The following is a 22,790-nucleotide window of genomic DNA, read 5'->3' on the forward strand; positions in this document are numbered from 1 at the left end:
TTCACGAGAACCTCAAAACTCCATCAAAGCCAGCGTCAGATTACAATGTCCCTAGACCTGATTTTAGGATAGTAAAAAAATATGAGTCCTGCATGTCTAAACTCTACTGGGAGCCATTTCCATAATGATGGAGATTAAATACTTGAGAGCCAACTGATGTCAGTCAGTCTAGAAGACATGCCAATAGCTAGCAGTAGCTAACATCTGTGAATGACAGGAACCAGAGAATGACAAAAGCTCGACTATGAACACAGGTCCTTCAGTTTTAGAGTATCCTGAATTGGAAGGGGAATCCCCCAAATGCTGGAAACTTGAGCAATGGGATGGGAAAAATTGGATTTAGAAAAGATTTTAGGCTGCTGAAATTCATATTAGGATGTCATTAGCTCTTATCCTGCAGAAAACCATTTAATAATAAAATCTATTAAACCGGAACTGTACTAAAGAGCTGTTAAAATACATTTTGGAGATGTCATAAATACAATTATGCTTATTTGTTTTCTGGCAAATATCAGTTGGATCTAATGTCAGAGGAGCAGTAAAATTGAGTAAAAATTCTTCAGATGACAAAATTTATCAGGTTTCAGAGCTTAATGATATGTCTGCTTACACTGTAGTAGTCAAAATATAAATATACACAGACTTTTCACTGAGTTACTGAATGCATCTGTACTCAATCTCCCATTCAGTGATCACAGACAACTGCTCAATTTATTGAAAATATACTTTACCCCCATTTGCGAACCTAGTTGTGATAAGTGACTTGCATTCTGTTCTGGGCCATGAATCATACTCACAAGAGTTAATTAAAGTTCTAATGGTAGGGTCAACGAGGTCAAGTGAATGAGTTTGTCTATATGTAATTAGGGCAGAACGGAAGATAATGAAGTTCAACAGGTGTAACTGAGAGCAGAAGCTGTCTATCTTATTAAAGTGGTTGACTTGAAGATTCGAAATTGTTTTTGAGTAAAAAGTTGGGAAAAATATGTTTTTACCTGTAAATTGAAGAAATTTTTCTCTAGAAATGACAAGTCTGAAAACAGACAATGTCCCAGTGCCATCTTTATTCTCACTTTCAAACCTGCTGAACTCAAGCATGTGAATAACACAACTGTTTCAACAACACACATTTTTATTTTCTAGGCAAATGGAGTGTATCTATGATTGCAGAAAAATCAAGATAAATGAGAAAATTTTGTAGATGGAAATTCACCCAGGATGTGGTTTATTCCACATCAGATCAGTTTTAGAATTCTTGTATTTTCTCATATTAGAAGGGTGAGTTCAAACTAAAGATGGCAAATAACAAAAATCATGAATTTGTGGCGCTTTTCAATCTAATAAGAAAATACATAATTTATCCTTACTCCTCTATACAGGCATCTCTTGCTGACAAGCTTGCTCTTTCTAAAACAATCACTTTCCTCAAGTACAGATAAACAGAAAAAGCATACTCCATGAACAGGACAAAATGCATGCAGAATAATTTACTGCATAATCCTAAGGACCCAGTGAAAAAGCACTGAGGCAGGTTTATTTAAACTCTCTCTTTAGACAGCGAAGGGAAAGGTGTGAACACATAAGTGTCCCAATAGTCCTTCCCCAGCAATCCCCCACTTGTATATTAACACATTTATGATAGCTATTGGCAGTGCAAATTTCTTTCTGCTACTTTGTCCATGCTGGAATCAGGCCTTCAATCAGAAGGTACACTTCTGCAAATGAAAAAGGAGTTCAGTTTCCACGCCCAATCAATCCTGGTATCTCTCCTAAGAGCCCCAGAAAGAGATGGTTAATTAGTGCCATGTATTACTGTGCTGGGGACACCATTAGGTCATTTTGTAGAGGCTTTACAGTTACATCTATCCCAGTAAATTTAAACAGTGACTGGGAACATTCCTGAGAAGAGAAATGGGGTTGCACATTGAATTAAATGGTGTCAGGAAAGGTTCTTGCCTGTGCTGGCTCGCACAGCTGGGGAGGATGGCACAGGCCTTGGTCATGTTCCTCAGGCAGCTTGTGGGCAACCACTCTGTCTGGTGGAGTGAGGACACACCAGCCATGCCATGCTACATAGCCAGGAGCCTCCAGGGCACTTTTATGTTGCCAGTATACACATAGTGTGTGTTTACTTGTTAAAGCTTTCACATAACATATAAAATTTATAGCTGAATCAATTATAAAAGAGATAATCCCAGGCCCATCAAGGAAAACCACCGATCCAACTCTGCAAGACCAGAGAAGCACTGACATACAGTGGGAGGCAGGAACACAAATTACTTCTTCCTGAGGAGCAAACACCTTCCAGGTTTTTATCAGGAAAGCCTCAGCTCCTTTGCTCCTTTGTGAAACCCATCAAGATGAGTCACTGGGAGCTTCTCTCTGGATCATCTTTCAGGCTGAGGGGGTGGGACACAGTATGGGATGCAGGGAAAGAGTGTTCTTTGGGATTTCCCACATTTATTATGAGATGTTTAGAGGCAGAACCGAAGGCTCGAAAAGGAGTGATTTAGGTGACTGGTGAAGGAGCAAGTGTGGAAAAGGGTGTTTGTGAGAGTTTAGGCCTCTCCAGTCTGTGAGAACTGGAGTGGATTTGCAGCATGTCCTGGCCTCAGCAACTGGACAAAGTGGGATCCAGAGGCCAACTACTGGGCAGATTGAGTGCTGACCCAGCTGCTGAAGTTGGGTCACAGCTACCTTGCACGTGTATAAATATATCTTCTCACTAATAGGCCTTCAACCTACTCAGCCAATGAGGGGGGGCAGAATGAGACCATTGGTGTTGTCTGTGTTTGTGTAAGTGGTTTGTGACCCTGTCTGTGATCTGTGTGGCATACATGTATATATGTGCATATATATGCATATATGTGATGTATATGCACATATATGTGTGCTATGTGTGCGTGTGCTTACTTGGAATACATTTCAACTTTGCTACTGTTTCATCCTGGGGGCATGGAGCTGCAGCAGCCTTTCCTATCTCCAACTATTTGATCCAGCATGATATATTTTCCTCTAAATGTAGCAGCAATTTTACAGCCCACTCCTCAGTTTTTGTGGGCCTAGTCCTAAAAAGATTTTTCAGTGCTTCACTGTACTTACCAAAAATTCCCACTAACACTAGTGAAAATGTCAGAATATCTTCAAAATGTAGGCTTGTGCTAATCAGCACATTAAGCTTCTCAGCAGAAAGGCCAAATATTGATTTTTTTTTTAAATACAGGCAATTAAACTTGCTTCTTAGACATACAGTGGGGCCAGGGTGGAAAGTTTACATTGCTGCAATTGTGTTATAGCTTCTCTCTGGATAAACAGAAGACTTCATTTTCAGTTCTATCAATCTACACCATTCACAAACAATAAAATTAATTTCTAGTTTGAATAAATAAAGCCCACTAAATTGGTTTCTTTGCCAATGCTTTCAAGCTTTATATTGTACTTGTTCACAAAGCCAACAGTGTCAGTTAACAAAACAAAAGATGTTGTTTACTATTTTTGCTATTAATTAAGCCAGCTCCTTAGATACAAGTAGCTCATTGGGGTTAATTATCTCTAAAAAGAATCCAATTCATTTGCAGTTTGCTAATCAGAAAGAATTATACCAATTTTTGAGTTGAATTCTTTTAGTGCTATGAACATTTTAGAATTTGTGAGCTTTTACAAGGAAATTCAAGGAGACAATTTTCAGGAGCTGAAAGTCCCTAAAATTCACATCTTCTTTAATCAATTATATTGAAAGCTCTTTTACAGTGTATTATCAAGAATAAGGACATTGTTAAAAGGAATTCAACAAAACTTGGAACTAAGAATAGACTGATACATTCAAAGCACATTCCTTCTTCCACTGATTCTCTGATTTCCCATCCCTCAAAATTTATCCATCTACAACAGAGGTTAAAGAAGGAAATAACCTAATTTCTTTAATCCTCATGGAGGTAGAGACTAGACCTCACACAATTCTGGCTCCTCCCACATGGGAGCCAAGCTGTCATATTAAGGCTGTATAATGTATATGTGACCAACACCAAACTGTACGGGCTGTCTTTCCTAGGATACAACTAAGCTATATTTGCTGAAGTTGTAACACTTTCTAAGTTAGTTCCCTTCACTGCACTGACAGATTCTTCTAGTCACTGCAGTATAAGAACAAAAATAGTGGCCACCATTTATTTTTCTAAGTTCCTCTACCCTTGTACACAATATAAATGTAGTTCCTCCCTATCAGCAGATGGAGACAGAGTACACATGTTTTGATGTCATCATCCAGTTAATTAAAAATTTCTCACCACACAACCTAGTCAGCATCCATTTGGTTGATCTTTTTATTTTTTTTAAAGATTGCAGGATAATGAATGTAAGCTTGGGGTTTAGTAAGTTCTCTGATTTTAAAACTGGTTTTCAGGTTTTGGAATTACCTAAGAAATATGATTCTGGGTCTAGCCATACTTTTCAAGGCACAGAGCTCTAGTGCAAACAATCATCAAAACAGCAATACAAATTCTGTGTTCTCTTCCATATGAGATATTCCTGTAATATTGCTGTATGACATAGTTCTTCAAATTGTTGTTAATTATTTTCACAGTGTTATTTGACAGCATGATAAATTGTGGGTGTAAATGGTAACATTCTAAAAAAAAAACAAATCCAAAAAACAAACCCTAAGTAATAAGCTTAGGCAGTAAACTCAGCTGTAAGCTTTATAAAAATTTCCTCACAGTTCATTATTGCATTTGACTTTTTGTTTTGGCCCAGGTAGCAGATAGGAACTAGGTACTACCTTAGTGCTATTAGATGCCATGATCATATTCTAAAAAAGAGTTACTACCCTATAGAAGTATCCTCAATTTTACTTTTAAAAGGTGTTCTCCATTCTGCAATTTTCTGCAGTTAAGGTTTTTTTAAGGTCTCTTATCCATTACATATCACTACAAAGGAAGTATATGTGTACAGCCAAATGTCAAAAAACAGTTTTTATTTACTGTTCTCAAATATGTGAGGGTCAGATATTGATATCCTACCAACATAACTGTTTCCTGTGTGTTTCTGTAAAGCCAACTAGCACAAACTCCTGGGGTTCAAAAGTAATGGAGTACTACTTTTCCTAAAAGCCATAAAAAAATTCTATAGTGTAATGCTTAAAAAAATAGCGTGTATTTAAAAGTAGGGCTTGTTGAAACCAAATTAGATCATTTATTTTAACTTCTATTAAAACTTGTCTTCTGTGTCTCTCTGCTGAATAGCAGTTGTCATTTCTCCTATATCTGGCCTAGTAAATTTTAAGAAAAATAAATAATATAAAAATTATTATTCCATTATCTCAACATGTTGCTAACAGCAACACAACATCTTTATGGTTAACATTCACTATTGAGTGATTCAGTCAGTATTTTGGGTCACACACAGTTTCTGCCACTTCCAAGTTTGATTTGCTCCTATTCACTGGGTTACCAGGTGTTTCCAATCTTGAATTGGAATTCAGGTGTTTCCAATCTTGAAGTAAGGATGCAGCAGAAATATTATCCGTTCTCTCAGAGTATTTAAAGTTTTCAACTGTGCAATAGAAATGGGAGGAACTTCTTAATCTCCCCAACAAATCCATGCCTACAACTTCCATTACATTTCAGTCAAAGTTGGTGACTGTTTCTATCATCAGTCTGGCTAAATTGACTCTTTGTGAAGAAGTAAGTCAGTGAATGTAAACTCTTGTTAGGTTTAATAATGATCTTAGATTAATGCAATCCATTACTTTTTTAATTATTTTGCTACTTATATCTACTGCAAAAGTTTCTGTGGGTTGTTTTCAGCTAATACTTTGGTTTAGATAGTATGATCCTTGAATGAACACTTTTCCTCCTTTTCAAATATTTTTTAATCCTTCAAGCAAATATTTCTTCATTAATTTGCTACTTGTGACTATTTCAACCATTTAGGTAAATTAATTTGCAGGGTTTTATTTTGTTTCAGTCTATTTCTTTGTCATCACTTCAGCTCCCAAAATAGGAATTAACTGATGTACAGATTTTCATGCTAGTGTTTTTGCACAGGAAGGAATTTCACACAATACTACTAGTAATTTCCCTGACAGTATTCACAATCTGGTGCTATCAAATCTGTGACTGAAAGCTCTTGTTTGCTGAGCACAAACTGCATTTTAGAGCAGATAGCATTTATTTTGTATGACTAAAAAGGTATAAAAAATCCTAATGAAACTCACACATATTATGTTAGTGTCAGCAGAAAAAGAAGTTTTTTCTTGGTTCAGTTTCAGAAGTGTCTCCTTTTTCCAAATAACACAGCATTCTGAATCATAATGTGCCTGTAAAAAGTCAAATTTGAATCCATTAAGGAACTGCTCAGCAGAAGTTGGATGTGCTCTAAAGCACACTAAATTTCCTTCTACTTTCTTAATCTAATGATAACTAATTTAATGTGTATTATACTTGATACAATAAAGTGATAGTCAGAAGAAAAATGTTAGCAAAGAACATTGTGAAGAATGTACCACTTCACATCTATAGTCAATAGAATTAATGCTAGAAAATGTAAAGCTAATTAAAAGTAGGAAGTTATAATAACCCCAAGGAACTGTGATCACATGAATGCTGAAAAAAAGCAATTAAAAGGTAGAAAATAATAACAATGTTTGTCTAAACAGCTAAGTTATAGTATAGCTATGCTTTGGCTGACTGTAGCTACAAAAGTATGAGCATTAAACGAGCTAGTAGGATTTTCTCTTTGCTCTTCAGCGGCTTATAGTTAACTCACAGATGTCTCCTGTCTCAATTCAGTTTAATCCAATCAACTCACCTCACTCTGCCCTATACTTACCTATAGAATGTTTTTTGGGGTGAAAACCAACTGCTTCTTCCTGCCGATGCTGGCATATAGAATATAGCAACAGCACTTCCTTTCACTCATCATGTGTCCATGGCTCTCAAGGTCAAAACTGCTGAAACCAAGGTAAAGGGAATTGAGTTTATTTAGTTTTGTATGTCACCAGATAGTATTTAGAGAATTAGAAAACTACTGCGGGGCTTGAATGAGCTGTTGCTTTCATTCTTACAGAATGTTCTTTAATGTTCTCTTCCTAAGAAAACCCAAAATTAAAAGGACGCTTTACACTATAGTGCTGGTACTAAGTACTGCAAAGTGCTTTTTATAAAAACTACTTCAAAATATGTGATATTGTCCCATTTATGAGATATAATTCTTAGAAGTGTCTAATGAAATTCTACATTTGATGTCACCAGTGATTTCCTAAGATTCTTCCTTTAAGTTGTTTTGACATATAATAAATAACCCTGTAGTTTTAAACTTGTGGTTTTTTTTTTCTTTGAAATACCAGAAGATATAGAAAGGGGAAAATAGTTTGAAAATAGGAAGTATTCTGAGATTTAAAAATGTATGTTTAAATTTCTGTAGCAAAGTCAAATAAAAAAAAGAAGTAGAATATGATACAACTAGAAAATTTTCAAAGTGTTTTCATTTTCATGTTAGTTGCATTTCCTTAGCTTACTCAACTGAGCAAAGCACACTATACTTAATACCTCACTACCTCCCTAAAACAGGGACTAAGAGTATTCCAGGTGCAAAGAGAAAACTCCTGTGGCTTTGATGTCAATGAAAGTTTGTCGCTGACTTCAAGGCTAGGAATTCACCTACTGTAATTAGAGGTCAACAGGTCATCGACTGACAGCCGTCCTTCAGTCCTGTGATTTTTCCCTTCAGTCCTGTCTCCCCAGTTTTATTACAGTAGGAATCTACATCTAGAGCAGCTAAGGCTTCACAGAGGCAGTTGCAAGAGGGGGGGCAGTGGATAAAGGAGAATTACATGAAAAGTGCAACTGCTCAGAGCAGTGGAATGAAAATAATTCCCACCAAATATGTGCCAAAGATTAAACTTCAGTGCTTAAAGTTACTTTCAGGGGAGGAAGAGATAGCATGGCTGCCAAACTTGCAACTAGCACATCATTGTAGTCAATTAACATTACTGCAGTAATGGTGTGCACTGTGGAAAAGAAAGGATAAAATGGGTTATTTGGACAATTTTCATTTAGAATAAGACTACAGACAGTGAAAAAGACCTGTATTTAGCCCTCAGACCAACCTGGCTGAAGAGATTAATCATTCTCAGTTTTTGTTTGTCTTTGTTTTGATGTATGGAAAAAAAGAAAAGAGTAAGTCTATCCTGGACATTTTCTTATTGACAAATACGTGTTTGTACAGGTATGATGGCTTTCCCTTCTATATCATTAGAAAATAAAGCTCTTTAGCTTCTTTTCTTGTGAGACATACATGCACTACTCAATATTTAGCAACTACAACATTTAGCAATATAAAAATAATTAGTTTGCTAAATTCACAGTATCCCCACTTCTGTCAATGTTGAATGCTTCTGTAAGTTCATCATCTACCACATAACCACTCACACAACCAAGGCCAGAAGTGAGCATTAGAGCTGGAGTTTCATCCACAGAGGCATCTGCTTTTGCTTTGTAGGATCTCCTATTTCCAGAGGCAGTTTATTCCATTGGCTAATTGCCTTTACAGTTCAACATTTCCTTCATGCATCTTTTGAATTTGTGTAGCTAAAACTTGTAGCTGTTTACTTCTTGTGGCTTTTCTGATAGATTAAGGAGCCCTTAAGTACCTGGTATTTTCTGCCTGTGAAGGTACTTATCCATCATAATCAAATCATCCCTCAGAGATAAACAGATTGACCTCTTTATGGCTGTAGTCCTACTGAAGAAAAACCCCAAACATTTCTAGCCATCAGCTCCCTTTTGTGTCTTTTCTGTGTAGCTTCTTAATTTTTTAAATTACTTTAAAAATTGCTGACAGAAAAAAAACCCAAAAAACAAAAACACCAAAACCCAACAACAAAAACAAAACAAAAACCAACCAACCAAACAAAAAAACAACAAAAACTAAAATCACCTTAAACACCAAAGCCTTAAAGGCTTTTTTTGTGTCTCAATATTGCAAGAGAAACTCATAAATATGAGCTAGTATGAGCTAATGCTCATCTGCAGCCCTTCTCGGAGTCTCTGCCTCCTTGAATAAGGGCTCCACTTACCAGCATAGAACAAACTAAATCAAAATGGAAATTGCACTTTAAAGCTGGCTTAGGTTTTAAATTTTTCACTGTAATCTCACCTGGCAACTGTGTTTTATTTAAAAATGAAGACTTAAAAATATTTTATACCTTAAATTTTCTCTAAAAAAAAGTTATTAATTTTGAATAATGTGTCAAGAACACCACCCAGCTTTATCCTCAAAATCTATGGCAATAAGGGCGCTCAATAACCAGTTTTGAAAAAAAATCTTGAATAAAGGTAAATAAATAGAAAGAGCGGGCCTCTTTCAAGCATTGCAAAGTGGAAATTATTTGTGAAACTTCACAGTATCTTATACATGTCTTTTTTGGTTTTATTCCTTTAGTCTTAGTTGTTCTCCAAATACTTCTTCTTGCTTTTACTATGAATGTGCAATTCTTTTTTTCCCCTACTTTGGTCCCTAAAACCAACCTACATATATATGATTCCTTTCACCTTTCTTCAGAACTGAGTCCTATTCTCTATTAGTTGTTACCTTTTTTTTTCTAAAATTCATTCCTATTTTAAATATGGTGTCACCATTCAAAGAGGTAAATATTGGCTTATTTTGCATTGACATAATGTTTCACTACGTGCAGTCTACAGTCTCTGCTTGCCATTTTGATACAGTCCTCGTTATTTTACTACTTAATTTAGGCACAGCCACTTTTCATAGATTTAATTCTGAATGAATACCTGTATTTGGTACATTTCATCATCTTACTCTTCATTTTTCCGTTTTAAATTCACTTTTGATCAACATAGAGAAGAACTCCTGTAAAACATCAAAACTTTCAAACTCTCTTGCTGTTAGCTCAATTCCATTGATCTCAGGGGACATTCAGCATGGCATCTTCCAGAGCACACTAAAATGTATGGGCTTAGGGCCCATATTTATACATCCAAGTGTATTAACTTAATAATGGAATCACTGTAATAATGATGTTCCTTTTAGATCATTATTGTTTAATGGTAGGTAGTTTGGAGATCTATGGAGGTGTCTTACCAGATGAGTTGGGTAAACATACATTGCTAGTTTCAAATATTTGACAGCCAAATTGGAGAAAGGGCAAGAAGTCTTAACTCATTATGTGAGCTGTACCTGGGCTAAGAATTTATAAAATAGTCTACTTCTAAAACAAAACCTGGAATGCTTTAATATAAAAAAGCAAAATGTAGGCACCCATCCTTCCACTGTAAATCACCACATAGCACAATATTGAAGATGGACAATATGAAATTGGTAGCAATTCTATCTACAGACACTGTCTTTCTCATGACCTCTTTCTATCTGTATTTTTTTAGAGGAAAGTAGATCAGAAGATGCTGGATGGAGGGGATAGGCAGAGAAGAAAACAACCATTAGAAAGAGTGTAATAACTGTCAAGAAATGTCCTCATTTTCTGAAGACATGTAAATTCAATATATAATGGGTATACAGCAATATATGATAAAAAAAGGCCATAAATTGTAACCACATTAGGAGCGGAAATGTACCAAAGAGGTTTTAGTACTTTTCTGTAATCAGCAACAGCAAAAATTCTGCCTAAATATTTCATTTTACAATTCTTTTTTCACATTATGAATGATAGAAATCTATAATTGTTTTCTGACAATACCTGATGTAAACATGGAATTTAGGTTTTCCTGTCTTATGTCCTTTTGCAGGTTGTTCTGGTGAACCTGTTGATATGCATAGTAGTTTTCTACACTGTGTATTATGTGGTCCTATCTGTGTGCTTCGCAGTATTCAAGTAAGATTTCCTTTTCTTTAGTCTAATATGCTGGCATACAGCAATTGGATATCATGGGTAGAGATATGCCTGTTTAAAGGAAGTTCACAGTTATTCTGTGAACATATTTTTCAAATTCAGTTAAATTTTTGTACCTGAACCTTCTTTCAAATGCATAGATTTGCAAATAGAGACTCAAAACTAACATAAAATGTTGGTTCTAATATACTTGCTTGCACTTGCACCATGTAAATTATTGAACGTAAGAGAAAAGATGACGTAAAAAAAGGAAAAAAAAGATTTTATAGTCAATAAAAAAGACAAATTATACTCCCTTAGGAAGTTATTGATTAGCATGTATAGTGCCAAACGTCATAAATAAAAGTGGGCAAGGGCAAAACCACAACTCAGAATGGGACTTGGAGAGCTTGCAGAAACCCAGAGTTTTCAATTTGAAATCCTATTTAAAAACACCCATAATATGTTATATAGTCACTAAGATGTTACTAAACTCTCTTGTTAAAATTTATTCATTCTGTTTCCACAGGATTAAAATGTTGGATGGTTTGGCACCTTTTGATTTTAAGACAAATCCCTCATGGATTAACCCATATTATTTAGGTAACTGAAGTTTGTTTCTCTTTTTTTTCCCTCAGTCAAGAATATATATTGTATGTGAACAGAAACTTGTCTTCCAATGGACAGTATTTTAAAACTGTTTTAATAACACCAATGATTTCTGTATATTAACTACACTGCAATTAAATGTTTATGCACTTCTCATTTCTGTACTGCTACTTAACATTCAAGTGATTTTTAGGCTTTTTGTTGAGTTCTTCTTCTGATCTCACATCATCTGAAGGAAACATTCTACTTTGCCAGGATGCTTCATTTTCATTGCAGAACAATTACCTATTCTCCATCAAGTTCCTCCACAAAATTGTTTAATTTAATTTTCTTACTACAGCAAATTCCTTATGAATCATTGGATCCAGGTCTGAGGAACAGGTCATGTTCAACAAATTGAAATTTTGCTTGGTAATGCTTGAATACAGTGGGCATTAAAATATAAGGTTTTGATTATAGCTCAATCCCTAAACATATCTTTATATATTCTAACACAAATTTCTGCAATTTTTCTGGAGCTCTGAAAATATATTCTTTTTCCTAAACTGTCATTCCTAAAAAATTACACTCATACATAAAATTTTACCAGATTTTTAATCTGTTTTACAAAGGCAAATCTCATAACCCCTTGGTAAAGTATGTAAAGCTCAAAAGTAAATTGGTTAGTTCATCAGGTTAAAAAAGTAATAAAAATGCATGGATGTTTGTACAGTGTCAATACTGATTTCAGACGAAGAAAGAACATTTCCGTTATAGCAGTGGAAAAGAAAATTAAAGCATATTCCATTAGAATTAATTTTCAGGGCCCTAATGTAATTACTGTATCTCATTATGATTTTTTTCCCTAAAAATTTTATCAGTTAGTTTGATGCAACATGTGTATATGCCAAAGACAGCAGCTATGTCATGCAAACAGTTAGTATTCCACCCTTCTTTCTGTCCACCCAATGAAATAACACGGAAACACAAAACTCAACAGCATCTGATTAATGTCTAAGGAAATATTAGAATTAAGAATTAGAATTAAGATCTCTGAATGATGTTGCAAACTGAGAATCAGTTTACTCAGAGTTTCTCTTGTGCTCGTTAAAAACAGAATTATGTCTTAAGACAACCTCAGAATAAAGATGGAAGTCAGCTCAGAAGTGAGGTATCCTTTCTGACCCAGTTTTGTGAAAAGTTTCTACAGCATTTGTCTACGCTAAGCGTAATTTAAAGAAATACTATCTCATGAAATATAGTAAACAAAAATACTATAATACATTTTTAAAATGTTATTTACCACTTTCCACGTGGAGCTTTTCCAGTTAAATTTTTCTTATTTTTTAAACTACTGTGTGAGAGACCTATAATACAATAGGAAGTAATAGATACTATAAATAAAAGAATAAAATAGAAAGGCACAAAATGCTGCCAAATTAAATTTCACTGTATAAATTAAATATACTGAAAAAAAAAATATGGTTTCTCTACTGTCAGCTACAGTAATCATAGGTATTATGTTACTGTAATGGTAAGAAAAATAAATAAACAATTCAAATAAAAATGTTGCTTTTATATGCCTGTGTGCTTAAAAAGAAGAACAAATTGCATTTAGATGGACAATTTTATGAATTACAAACTCACAATTATGTCCTATTGTATGGGAAATCAGGACTAGAGCTAGAAGAGACATCACACATTTTCCATTCAACCCACTACTATCCCAGGTAGCCACACAGCATAAAATCAAACTTTGCCCTAAAAGTGATAATGTTTGATCCTGTTACCCATAATAGCAAGTAAACAAGTTGACAGCTAAGTACCACTCCTTTGATGTGTTGAAGAATACAGGTCACCAAATGCCATGTGCTTTCCTGCCCACAGAACAGGCCTGGCTTGCCTGTGCCATAACTTCTACAGAGCTGCACCCCATGTCAGAGGAGGTGGTCACCACAGGCTGGTGGCATGGCATGGTTCAACACACTCCAGAGAAAGCATCAGGGGACAGAAATGTACCATTTTGTCACCTAGAGAAGGAATTTTCTTGGTCAGATAACTTTAATAGTCCATTTTGGCACCATAATTTTGTTATTATCACTGTGCTGGTAATCCCCATTCACAGTTTAATACAACACGGAGATAGCTGCTGAATGTCAGGCACAGTGACAGCATGATAGCTGTGGCAGCCCTGGTATCAGCACCAAGAAAAACCAAGCTTCTGGTTGTATGGATGGACTGCCTCTGCTCACCTTCTAGCTCTCTGCAATATCTCCCCTTGCAGGTCTCTGTAAATTGTTGTGATATATATATATATTCTGGTACATATACTATATAAATATATGATGAAATGAAGGGACAGAGCTATGAAGTTTCTTACGAAACATAACCCCTTAAGCACAAAATTTTTCTTTAGATGAGAAAAATTTTACCTATGTCAGTATCAACCAAATCTATTTGGTACCATATACAAAGAGTGTATATGTCCCTGAGGAAAATTTCCATGAAATTTCTCCTCTAGGCTATATAAATTGTGTGTAATCCTGTCAATAGACATAATCCTGCTAATTCTCATGTTCTTACATAAAATAGGTGACATTTTAAAGTCTATGGGCAAATCAGGATACAACTCATGCAGATGTCTGTGGCAAAATTAGAAATTATCTTTGTAATGGAAACATAAGCATATTTCACAGAATCATAGAATCATAGAATCATCAAGTTTGGAAAAGACCTTTGGGATCATCAAGTCCAACCATCAACTCAGCACCACCACCATGTTCACCATTAAACCATAACCTCAAGTGCCATATCCATATGCTTTCTTAAACACTTTCAGGGATGGTGACTCCACCACTTCCCTGGGCAGTTCCAATGCTTTACAACCCTTTCTGTGAAAAAAAATTAAAATCCTAATATCTAATCTAAACCTCTCCTGATGCAATTTAAAGCCATTTCCTCTCATCCTGTCACTTGTTACCTGGCAGAAGAGACATATCCCCACCCAGCTACAATCTCCTTTCAGGTACTTGTAGAGATCAGTAAGATCCCCTCTGAGCCTACTTTTCTCCAGGCTAGACAACCCTAGGTCCCTCAGCTGCTCCTCATAGAACTTATGTTCCAGACCCTTCACCAGCTTTGTTCCCCTTCTCTGGGCACACTCCAGCACCTTAATGTCTTTCTTGTAGTGAGAGGTCCAAAACTGAACTCAGTGATCCTGTAAGAAAATTTGCATAACTGTCTCGGGTATTTTAACATTGTATTGCTATCATTTTATATTGTATTGCTATCATTTATATGAGAGGAAGCCTTTCAAAACTGTGTTTGGTGAAAATATCCTATTTTCCTTTACAGTTCTCGTGATATCATTGGAAATAACTTTCTTCATTTGTGGTCTGCTGTTTGCTCTGGTTGTGGAAGAATGGGTTTGGGATTATGCTGTAACAGTTACTATTATTCATATCATCATAACTTCAGTTGGTAAGTAGGTTTACTGCTAAATATTTGCATAGTATCACAACAAATCAACTATGATTCATCTACTGTATTACTTGACTAACTTAATATTCTTTAAAGCTAAACAAATATATATCTCTATTTTTCATCCATTTGACTCATGCCTGTATATCAATCCTCCCATTTAAAATTCTGTTCTGGATTGTTGCAGAATTTTAAACCACTATTTTGTTATTAAAAAAATCACAGGTTCAGTTCACAGTCTAACACTTCATATGAAACAGATCCAGCCTAGATACAACTTCAGCATCTAGGACGTGGGGGTTATTTCAAATCAAAAAATTAATAGTTGTTCATGTCTTGACACTTTAAGATCTACTCATTTAACACTTTAACTCTAGTTCAGAATAAAAAGGAGTTTGGCTTCAGCAAAGTCAATGCAAAGTTTTAAGTTAAATCTTTGAACTAAATCTCTTTGAGGAAAATGAAGCATTTTAGCATTAAAACTTTTTCCCCCCTGAAACTCTTTCCCTCAAAGGAAAGAAAAAGAACTAGCTGCTGCTGTAAATGAGACTCATCATCACTTTTTGCCAGCACCTGGTAACCTGCTTCCTCTTCTCACGATGTTTAGCAGAATGCTCCTACGGCTAATTAGGAAATATAACTTAACTCTATTTTTGCCAGACCCCATTTGGGAATTCTTTTCTCTTTTCTCTTTCTCTCAATGAGCTTAGTATGTTTATTCTAGAATTCAGAAAAAGGAAAAATACCACTGACAAATTAGGACTCCTTTCCTACTACATAGTAATCAATCTTCCATTTTCTGTTGCTTTGTCCATTTGTCTTCTAGCATTTTAGACAGATGGAGATTCCCCAGTTCCTATGACAAATTAAGCCAGAGACCAACAGAGACTTCATCTTAAAAAATTAAGCATAATTTCCCATCTACTGAATTTGATTTCCTGGAATTTAAACTACTGTTATTCCTCATTAATAACTTCTGTATTTAAATCAAGGAATTTACAAAAACTACAAAAGAATCTGCTTTGTACATAATTTATACAGGAAGATAGCATCTGTCATTAAAATAGATGATGCATTTTGATGTCTAAACAGCCCCAGATTTGTTATTTCTTCTTTCAGATGGCCAACCAAACCTCTGCTGGCTGACCTTGAGCAGTCTGCCTCCCAGCCCACTTTACTACCTCTACAGTTCTGTCAATTTTTTGGGGGGAGGCAATATTGAGACATATAATGGCCCTGCAGCTGATCATGGAGTGGAGATGTGGGTCAGCTTGCATGTGGCAGGGGCCAGTGCCTGGCCCAGGAGGGAGCATGCTATGCTATAGTGTTAGCCTGCAGTGTGCAGCCCCAGCTGTCTGTCACACATGGCATCAGCCATTACACACAAAATGTCAGGCTACTTAATTTATTTGGATTGTAACAGTATGTAGGCACTCTAGCAGGGAAATGCTGTCTCTGTAGTGCTGAACTGTGTACAGGTAAGTAATAAGAAGGCATTTCTTTTGCAGGGTGTCTAAGAGGTCGGTTTAGCACACTTATTAGGTTTAGACTTACCTTCCAGTGGGATCCTTCACATGGCTAAGCTTAATGGTATGGTCAGGTATCTGAATAATCAGGACCTAAAGCATTTGCCATTTCAATACATGTAAAATATATAATCTATGAAACATAACTAAGCAGACCTTTGATAACATAGTGCACTGTTTACATATCCCAATCCTTACAGTCTTAAAATTTACATTTCTACTTTTCTTCTTCTTGCAGTTATGTCTGAATTCCCCCTGATGTTACACTGGTGGCTGGCGTTAGGTATAATGACATTCTTTAAAGTTTAAGTTATTAGAATCTGTGTACTATTTATAGTATGAATTGCTTCTATTGATTGTCTGTTGCCTCACTAATCTGAGAATTTTCAACATTTAAAGAGGAAATATAGGTTTTTCATTTATACTTCTTTTAATGACACAGGTAAGTAATGCTGGACTAGCATTTGCATCATCTTAAAAAAAAATCTCAATTAAAACCAGGATGTGCTCAGCTTATGTTAATCTTGCAAACAAACAGAAAACACATAACTTGAAATAAGTCATGATTAAGTCCTGACTAATCAAACTATCTCAATGCAGGTGTCAAAAAGACAGTTGTCCAAACTAGTCTTCCTTGATACCCTTTACAATCAATGGAAAAAACCACACACTTCCAGAGACAAGTTTTATAAAAACTATGTACAGGTATTTAAGATAGATGAGACAAATTCCAGTCATCACATTTCTTCAAAGTGAATGGCAAATGTACATTTCCGAATGTTTAATTTTCTGTAAAATTAAAATCATAGATTTGTAATTGAAAAACAGATTATCTTGAAAAATAGTTTCGAGAAAAGAACTGGTTTCTGTTCTTCTTTCTTATATGATGGATAACAAAGATCAACAGCTGCAGTAAATTCCTAAATGGTGGGGAGATGCAAATAAATTCCCTGTCCTGCAACTAGTTTTGCATCGGCAGCTGCTGGGTCTGGTATCTTTGTGGGTACGTAAATCCTTGAACAAAATATTTAAGTAGATGGGCCATTTTTAAAAAAAATTGAAGACAAAAAGAATGCCAGTTTAAAGTTTTATCATAAAGCTTGTATTCCACTATAAAAATTAATACAAAACAGCCATATCTTTTCTTTCAGGATCTGGAGTAATTTCAATGATTTGTGGAGGACAGATTTTGGCATACTGCTTGTTCAAAGACAACTTCATTTACCCCATTCTAGATGATTTTTGAAAAGGAAAATTAGAACTTGCTTTTATATCTGTATGATTTCTATGGTTTCATTAACAGTGTAATTAAAATGAAGATAGCAGCTGTCTAATGTTTATCTTGCCAGACCTCTTACATCTTATGTTTTTTTGCAATGTCAATGTCATCACTTTCAGCTTTTGTATGTACATTTTCCATTAATATAATAGTTAGATACACTGTCTCTTTTAAAAACAAAGAAGCCATGAGGAGGATAAGAGCAATGATGCAACATTCCTGTAAAATCCTACAAGGAAAAGGAAAACATATGTTTGAATGTAATGTTTGGGTGCCTGTTATCTGTTGTGTTTTATGAAATGATGGGTCTAATTTAGGCTGCAGTCTGACCACTCACAAGCACTGCAAAACTTTAAAGTCACCCTATCTGGCATAAATCACTGTAGGTTTAAAGCAGTCTTTACTGACAAACTCCTGGCAAAGAGGAATCAGTGAACAGCATATACCTCTGCATGTCATTCCATCTTTAAGTTAAAGCTCTCACTTAAAATCTGCCCAATACAATAGGAGGGAGAGGTACAATCCCTAATGTTTGGTTTGACCCTCTTCCTTCCAGGGATGCTACAGACAAGTGTTTTCTACAATGGCTTCAGGCTATTTTCTCTTCTGCTAAGGATCCATTTCTGGTCTGGCTGTGCTGGAAGGAGGAAAGGCAAATGCTACTGAAAGGCACTTTTCTATATATCCCTTTCTCTCTCCCTCAGCTGCCAGTGGCCAATGCCAAAGTATGAGTTTATGCATAGTGGTAATTAAAAACAACAAACAAACCATAGTAGTGGCTTCAAGTTACTCTTTAAGTCTTTAATCATAATAAAATTGTAACAGGAAAATTGCTAGAAGGCAACTTCATCTTAAATATGAAACCAATGATTGGATTTCAACTGAAGTTTGCTTAGTAGAGCAAGACTAGATTGCTGTTTGCACAAGAGTGTTAAATGTTGGATTTACCTTAATCTCACTCAACAGATAATGCCTCTGATGAATCAGTCCCCTGTTGATCTAATCAAACATCTTTAAATTTATTTCAAGTTTTAAAATTTTCAATTAAGCTTCAGTACTGAAAGTACATATATAGTGAGAAGCACATTTCAGAAAACTCCCTAAAAAAGGAGTTTGTTTCTCAGGAATGATAGATATTTAAGTCATTTTAGAGACAAACAAGGTATGTAAATCCAATGTACTTGATAGATATAGACTTAAGAAGTTTTTCAGCATAATATGCTGCGTATTGAACTCAGAAGGGATAACTCTGGAGAGTGAATTAACTGACCTTCAGTGGGCTGAACCATGGATTGGTTTTAGTTTGTGGATTTGTATCTCCAGAAACATTAGTATGCAGATAACTGTCTGGTATTATACATTTGGAAAATGTTTGCACATTTCTTCTAGGTTTGTTTCATTTCAGAACTATAGAAATGGATGGGGAGGAAGTAAGGTCTAATGTAAATTCATGCCTCTGTCCTCTTCCTCACAGAGTTTGTGTGTGTACATAGTGTGCCATGTGGTAAAACATAAGTGGATTACATATAAAGTTAATCCGCAGGTGGAACATGTTTCTATTTTTAACCTGACAGGATTTTCCTCTATGCGTGTCAGCCCAGCTGCAGCTTGTAGCCCAGCCTTAATATTTTTAACTTTTATTTTCTATTTAAAATCTTAAATCACCAGTAAGAGATACCTTCAGACTAGTATGAAGAGTGCTTCAGTCCAAGTATTTCTCCAAAGCACATACCACTAGGCCAATGCTAGAAAAACAATCACAGTAAGAATTCTATTGAGGATTAAAAGCCCAAGTCCAGCTATTAAATGGTCATTGGGTTTTTGCGTTACTTTCAGATATGGAATGGTGAGACAATTTCAACATTATTTATTTCATCTTTTCCATCACTTCTAGTGCTGTGCCCAATGATAAATATTACACATAATGTTAAAGTGTAGGCAGATTTTGTATTATACGAATAAATATTCATCATGTAAGAAACATGAGCTATATCTGTGTAGGCATTACCTGGTTAAAAGCCTTCAGAGTTAATATCTAATACTGTGTGATTTCTAACTGATACACCAAAATGGTACTTTTGAATATGACAAACCTGGCTGTTTTTGGAACAACAGTAAAGTACCCACTTGAACAATCTGCATGTGACTAATTGATAACAGTCAAGACACAGGTGAGAAAGAAGAGCTGCTGGAGGAAATGAAGGGCATTGTATGTTTCACAACAGACCTGTTGAAGACAGAAACAAAAGAGCACCTCAAAAACCAAAAGGAAAACAGAGAAAACAACAGGGACACGTACTTGGAAAAAAAGGCACAAGAAAACGAGAAACGATAAGACAAAACCAGACAAGATTAGTGAAAGAAGAAAAAATCTGCAGACTGAACTTGTAGCACTGGAGTCTCATGACGTGAGACTTGTATGCCTCTTGTATACAGCAATCTGTTTTTGGGCTGATGTATCATGATTCTAGAACAGGTGGTCTCCACGTCCATAGTTACAACTATAATCTGTGGTGTAATGCCTGTGGCTCCTGTCCCGGGACTTTCAGAATTCTCTGCTCTCTGACTCAGACAGTCACAGGAATATTGTCTAATTTAGTTGGTGTAGGTTTGGTATTATTTAACCCTTTGTGATACAGTCTAGTAGTCACAAGTTTACACAGGTATCAGTGGGGGTGTAATCAGTTTAGGAAATGTTTCAAGCAGATGGAGACTTTATCCACTTCCAGGCAGAGTTTGCAGGGAAGAGGATTAGAAGTTGCAAACATTAGGTACAGAAATCAGTGGAACAGTACACAAATGACATACCTTAATAATACCACATATAGAGTAATTTTAAGATTTCTTTTCAGAGACAAGAAACTCCTTTTCATCATATCCAGCCACCTACTGAGACAAATTATAGTTCTTCTTCATTCAGCCCTCTCTCTAAAGGGCTCTGCATTCATCCTTGATCCAAATGGTGAAGTATCTTTCTTGTAACAAAGAACGTGAATGAAAAGAGGGATTTTTTTATTTTGAGACTTTAATGCCTAGGAGAGTGGCTAATGCCACTGCCTTCAATGTAATGTCAAAGGGCAAACCAATTAAAAAAATTGCTCTGGGACAAACAAACTAACTCAATAATGTAAAAACCACCAAATATCAAACTATGGAGTACAGGAAACATAGTGGTTTTTAGTTGGCATTTTAGTAAAAATATAGGTTAAAATCCTTATCGTTTCCTAGTGAAGTAAAGAGCTGGTCATTTTTCCAGCTCTGCAAATTACTTGATCAACATTTCCAACTCTTTTGTATTCAAACTTTAAAAAGCAAGAAAAGCAAAACCCTACAGTACTCATTACTTCTGTATTCCTAAAAATACCAACAATTGCACATCCAATAAATACAGAAAATACAGTATGAATAATACTAGATCACCAGCAAGGGAGATGAGTCACCTTCAGTCATGTACAGTGGATATTCCTGTGGCCGTAGTCTTTTGACCAAGTGAGCTTTGTTAAACTGAGAAAAATGTGAAAGCCTTACACATTCTTTATTCCATCATCTGGTATGTATGTTGACACACCGTGAAGTTAGATCCCTGTTAATCTCCACAGGTATTTAAAGTTTTATTTAAATATTTTGTATCTTCCAAATGTGACGTACTTAGAATATTTAGTTCTTAGCTTAGGCTCCTGTGTAATGATCCATCTGCTCAGTAATGTCTAATACTCTAATCTCTCTTTTTTTTTGGTGAGCTAATCATGGCCCCAGACAGCATGCACTCTCTCATTAGATGGCAGAGAGGATAAAGGTCTTAGGAATGATTATAAAATTTGATGGTGTAATTAATACCTTTATTATTGGCTTTAAAACTTTTAGTGTGAGACTATTCCAACCTCTCCTCTGCTCAAGGAGATTGATATGGATCCCTTTAGAGTCCCTCTTCAGATGTATCAGGATAATTATGCCTGTGTTGTGGGGCAGGCATGCACTGTGATAGACTTAAATCCTACTCCATCCATTCTCCAATTCAGGGGACAGAAGGATTACCTTGCAGTCCTCTCCCAGTTCGTGCATTCAGGTTTCCTCTGCTAGCAACGGTGAAAGAAGGGAAAGATGTGTGCTTAGACATTGTCCTGACATGTAGCATGGCGTGGGCTTGGACTGGGTATTTGTGAGGTGACACTATGACACCAACCACAGACAACCAAAACCTGAGGAAAGGCCTTGGCCACAATCTTTTCAGGTTGCCAACCCCTAGAAAACAGTGGCAATCAGATAGTTGAAATCAGATGAATCGGATGGTTGAAACTGGAGCCTGTAAGGAAGATGAAAATTACTTTGAGTCCTTGTTGTCCTTGTCCTAAATCAAAGATAGTCACAGCCTGGTCATTTCTGTTACATACTTTCCAGTGAAAATAAATCATAATACAAGAGTATTTGCTGTGCATTTGCAAAGTGATCTGTAAACAAATGGTCGACTCCTGCTTCCAAAGAAAAGTTCCCATTATGTCTATTGGAACAATACTGTATGAAAGGATCCATTTATATGTTCTCTCAGAGCAATCTTGTCACCAGATTTGCAGCATCCAAAGGAAAAGTGCTTAAAAAACCCCACATGGGTGATAGCAAAATGTTCAAATACATTAAGAATTACCAATTTCTTAACAGTCTTCAGAAAATTTTCAACTCAAATTAAATCTACATCAATGGTGTTCAAAGTATACTGAAAAAAAGTGCTTTGATTCACTTTATAAACCTTGATGGGGTTCCACACAAAGAGATACCATTAAAATGGACAAAAAAGATCAATGCATTTGATATCTCATATGGTATCAACTGAAAAAACTTGTAGATATTAGCCAAATTACATGAGCAAATTCAACAGCAAATCATATTTACATTAATTCAAATTTAGTATTTAAAAATAATCTGAATTCTAAGGAATTGTTTTAACAACTTCACTGGAAAATTATACCAAATACAAAAGTGGGGAGTATTCCTTAGTATACTCCCAGGAGAGCGGCAAAGGCAGAGGGTGTTTCAAGAGTGTAGTGGCTTCAATACCCAGGAAGATGAAAGAGAA

At 35.7% G+C, this 22,790-nt stretch overlaps 1 protein-coding gene across 1 annotated transcript; it reads left to right on the forward strand.

Annotated features, from left to right (window-relative positions):
• The first annotated feature begins 2,720 nt into the window (after window positions 1-2,720).
• TMEM244 (transmembrane protein 244) lies at window positions 2,721-17,686 on the forward strand. Its single transcript, XM_027683187.1, has 6 exons — window positions 2,721-2,796; window positions 10,764-10,849; window positions 11,376-11,449; window positions 14,789-14,914; window positions 16,679-16,723; window positions 17,592-17,686. The coding sequence occupies exons 3-6, from the start codon at window positions 11,383-11,385 to the stop codon at window positions 17,684-17,686; spliced, it is 333 nt and encodes a 110-aa protein (XP_027538988.1). The 5' UTR covers window positions 2,721-2,796; window positions 10,764-10,849; window positions 11,376-11,382.
• The last annotated feature ends 5,104 nt before the right edge of the window (window positions 17,687-22,790 follow it).

Source organism: Neopelma chrysocephalum, unplaced genomic scaffold (genome assembly GCF_003984885.1).
Source record: "Neopelma chrysocephalum unplaced genomic scaffold, ASM398488v2 Primary Assembly neopelma1_23, whole genome shotgun sequence".
In the NCBI taxonomy this organism is placed as follows: Eukaryota; Metazoa; Chordata; class Aves; order Passeriformes; family Pipridae; genus Neopelma; species Neopelma chrysocephalum.

Excerpts from the sequence above, each read along its gene's own strand:
- TMEM244 (XM_027683187.1), top strand. The coding sequence starts at position 11,383 with ATGTTGGATGGTTTGGCACCTTTTGATTTTAAGACAAATCCCTCATGG. Across the intron at positions 11,450-14,788 it reads GATTAACCCATATTATTTAG|TTCTCGTGATATCATTGGAA; the intron begins GTAACTGAAGTT and ends TTTCCTTTACAG. Across the intron at positions 16,724-17,591 it reads ACACTGGTGGCTGGCGTTAG|GATCTGGAGTAATTTCAATG; the intron begins GTATAATGACAT and ends CTTTTCTTTCAG.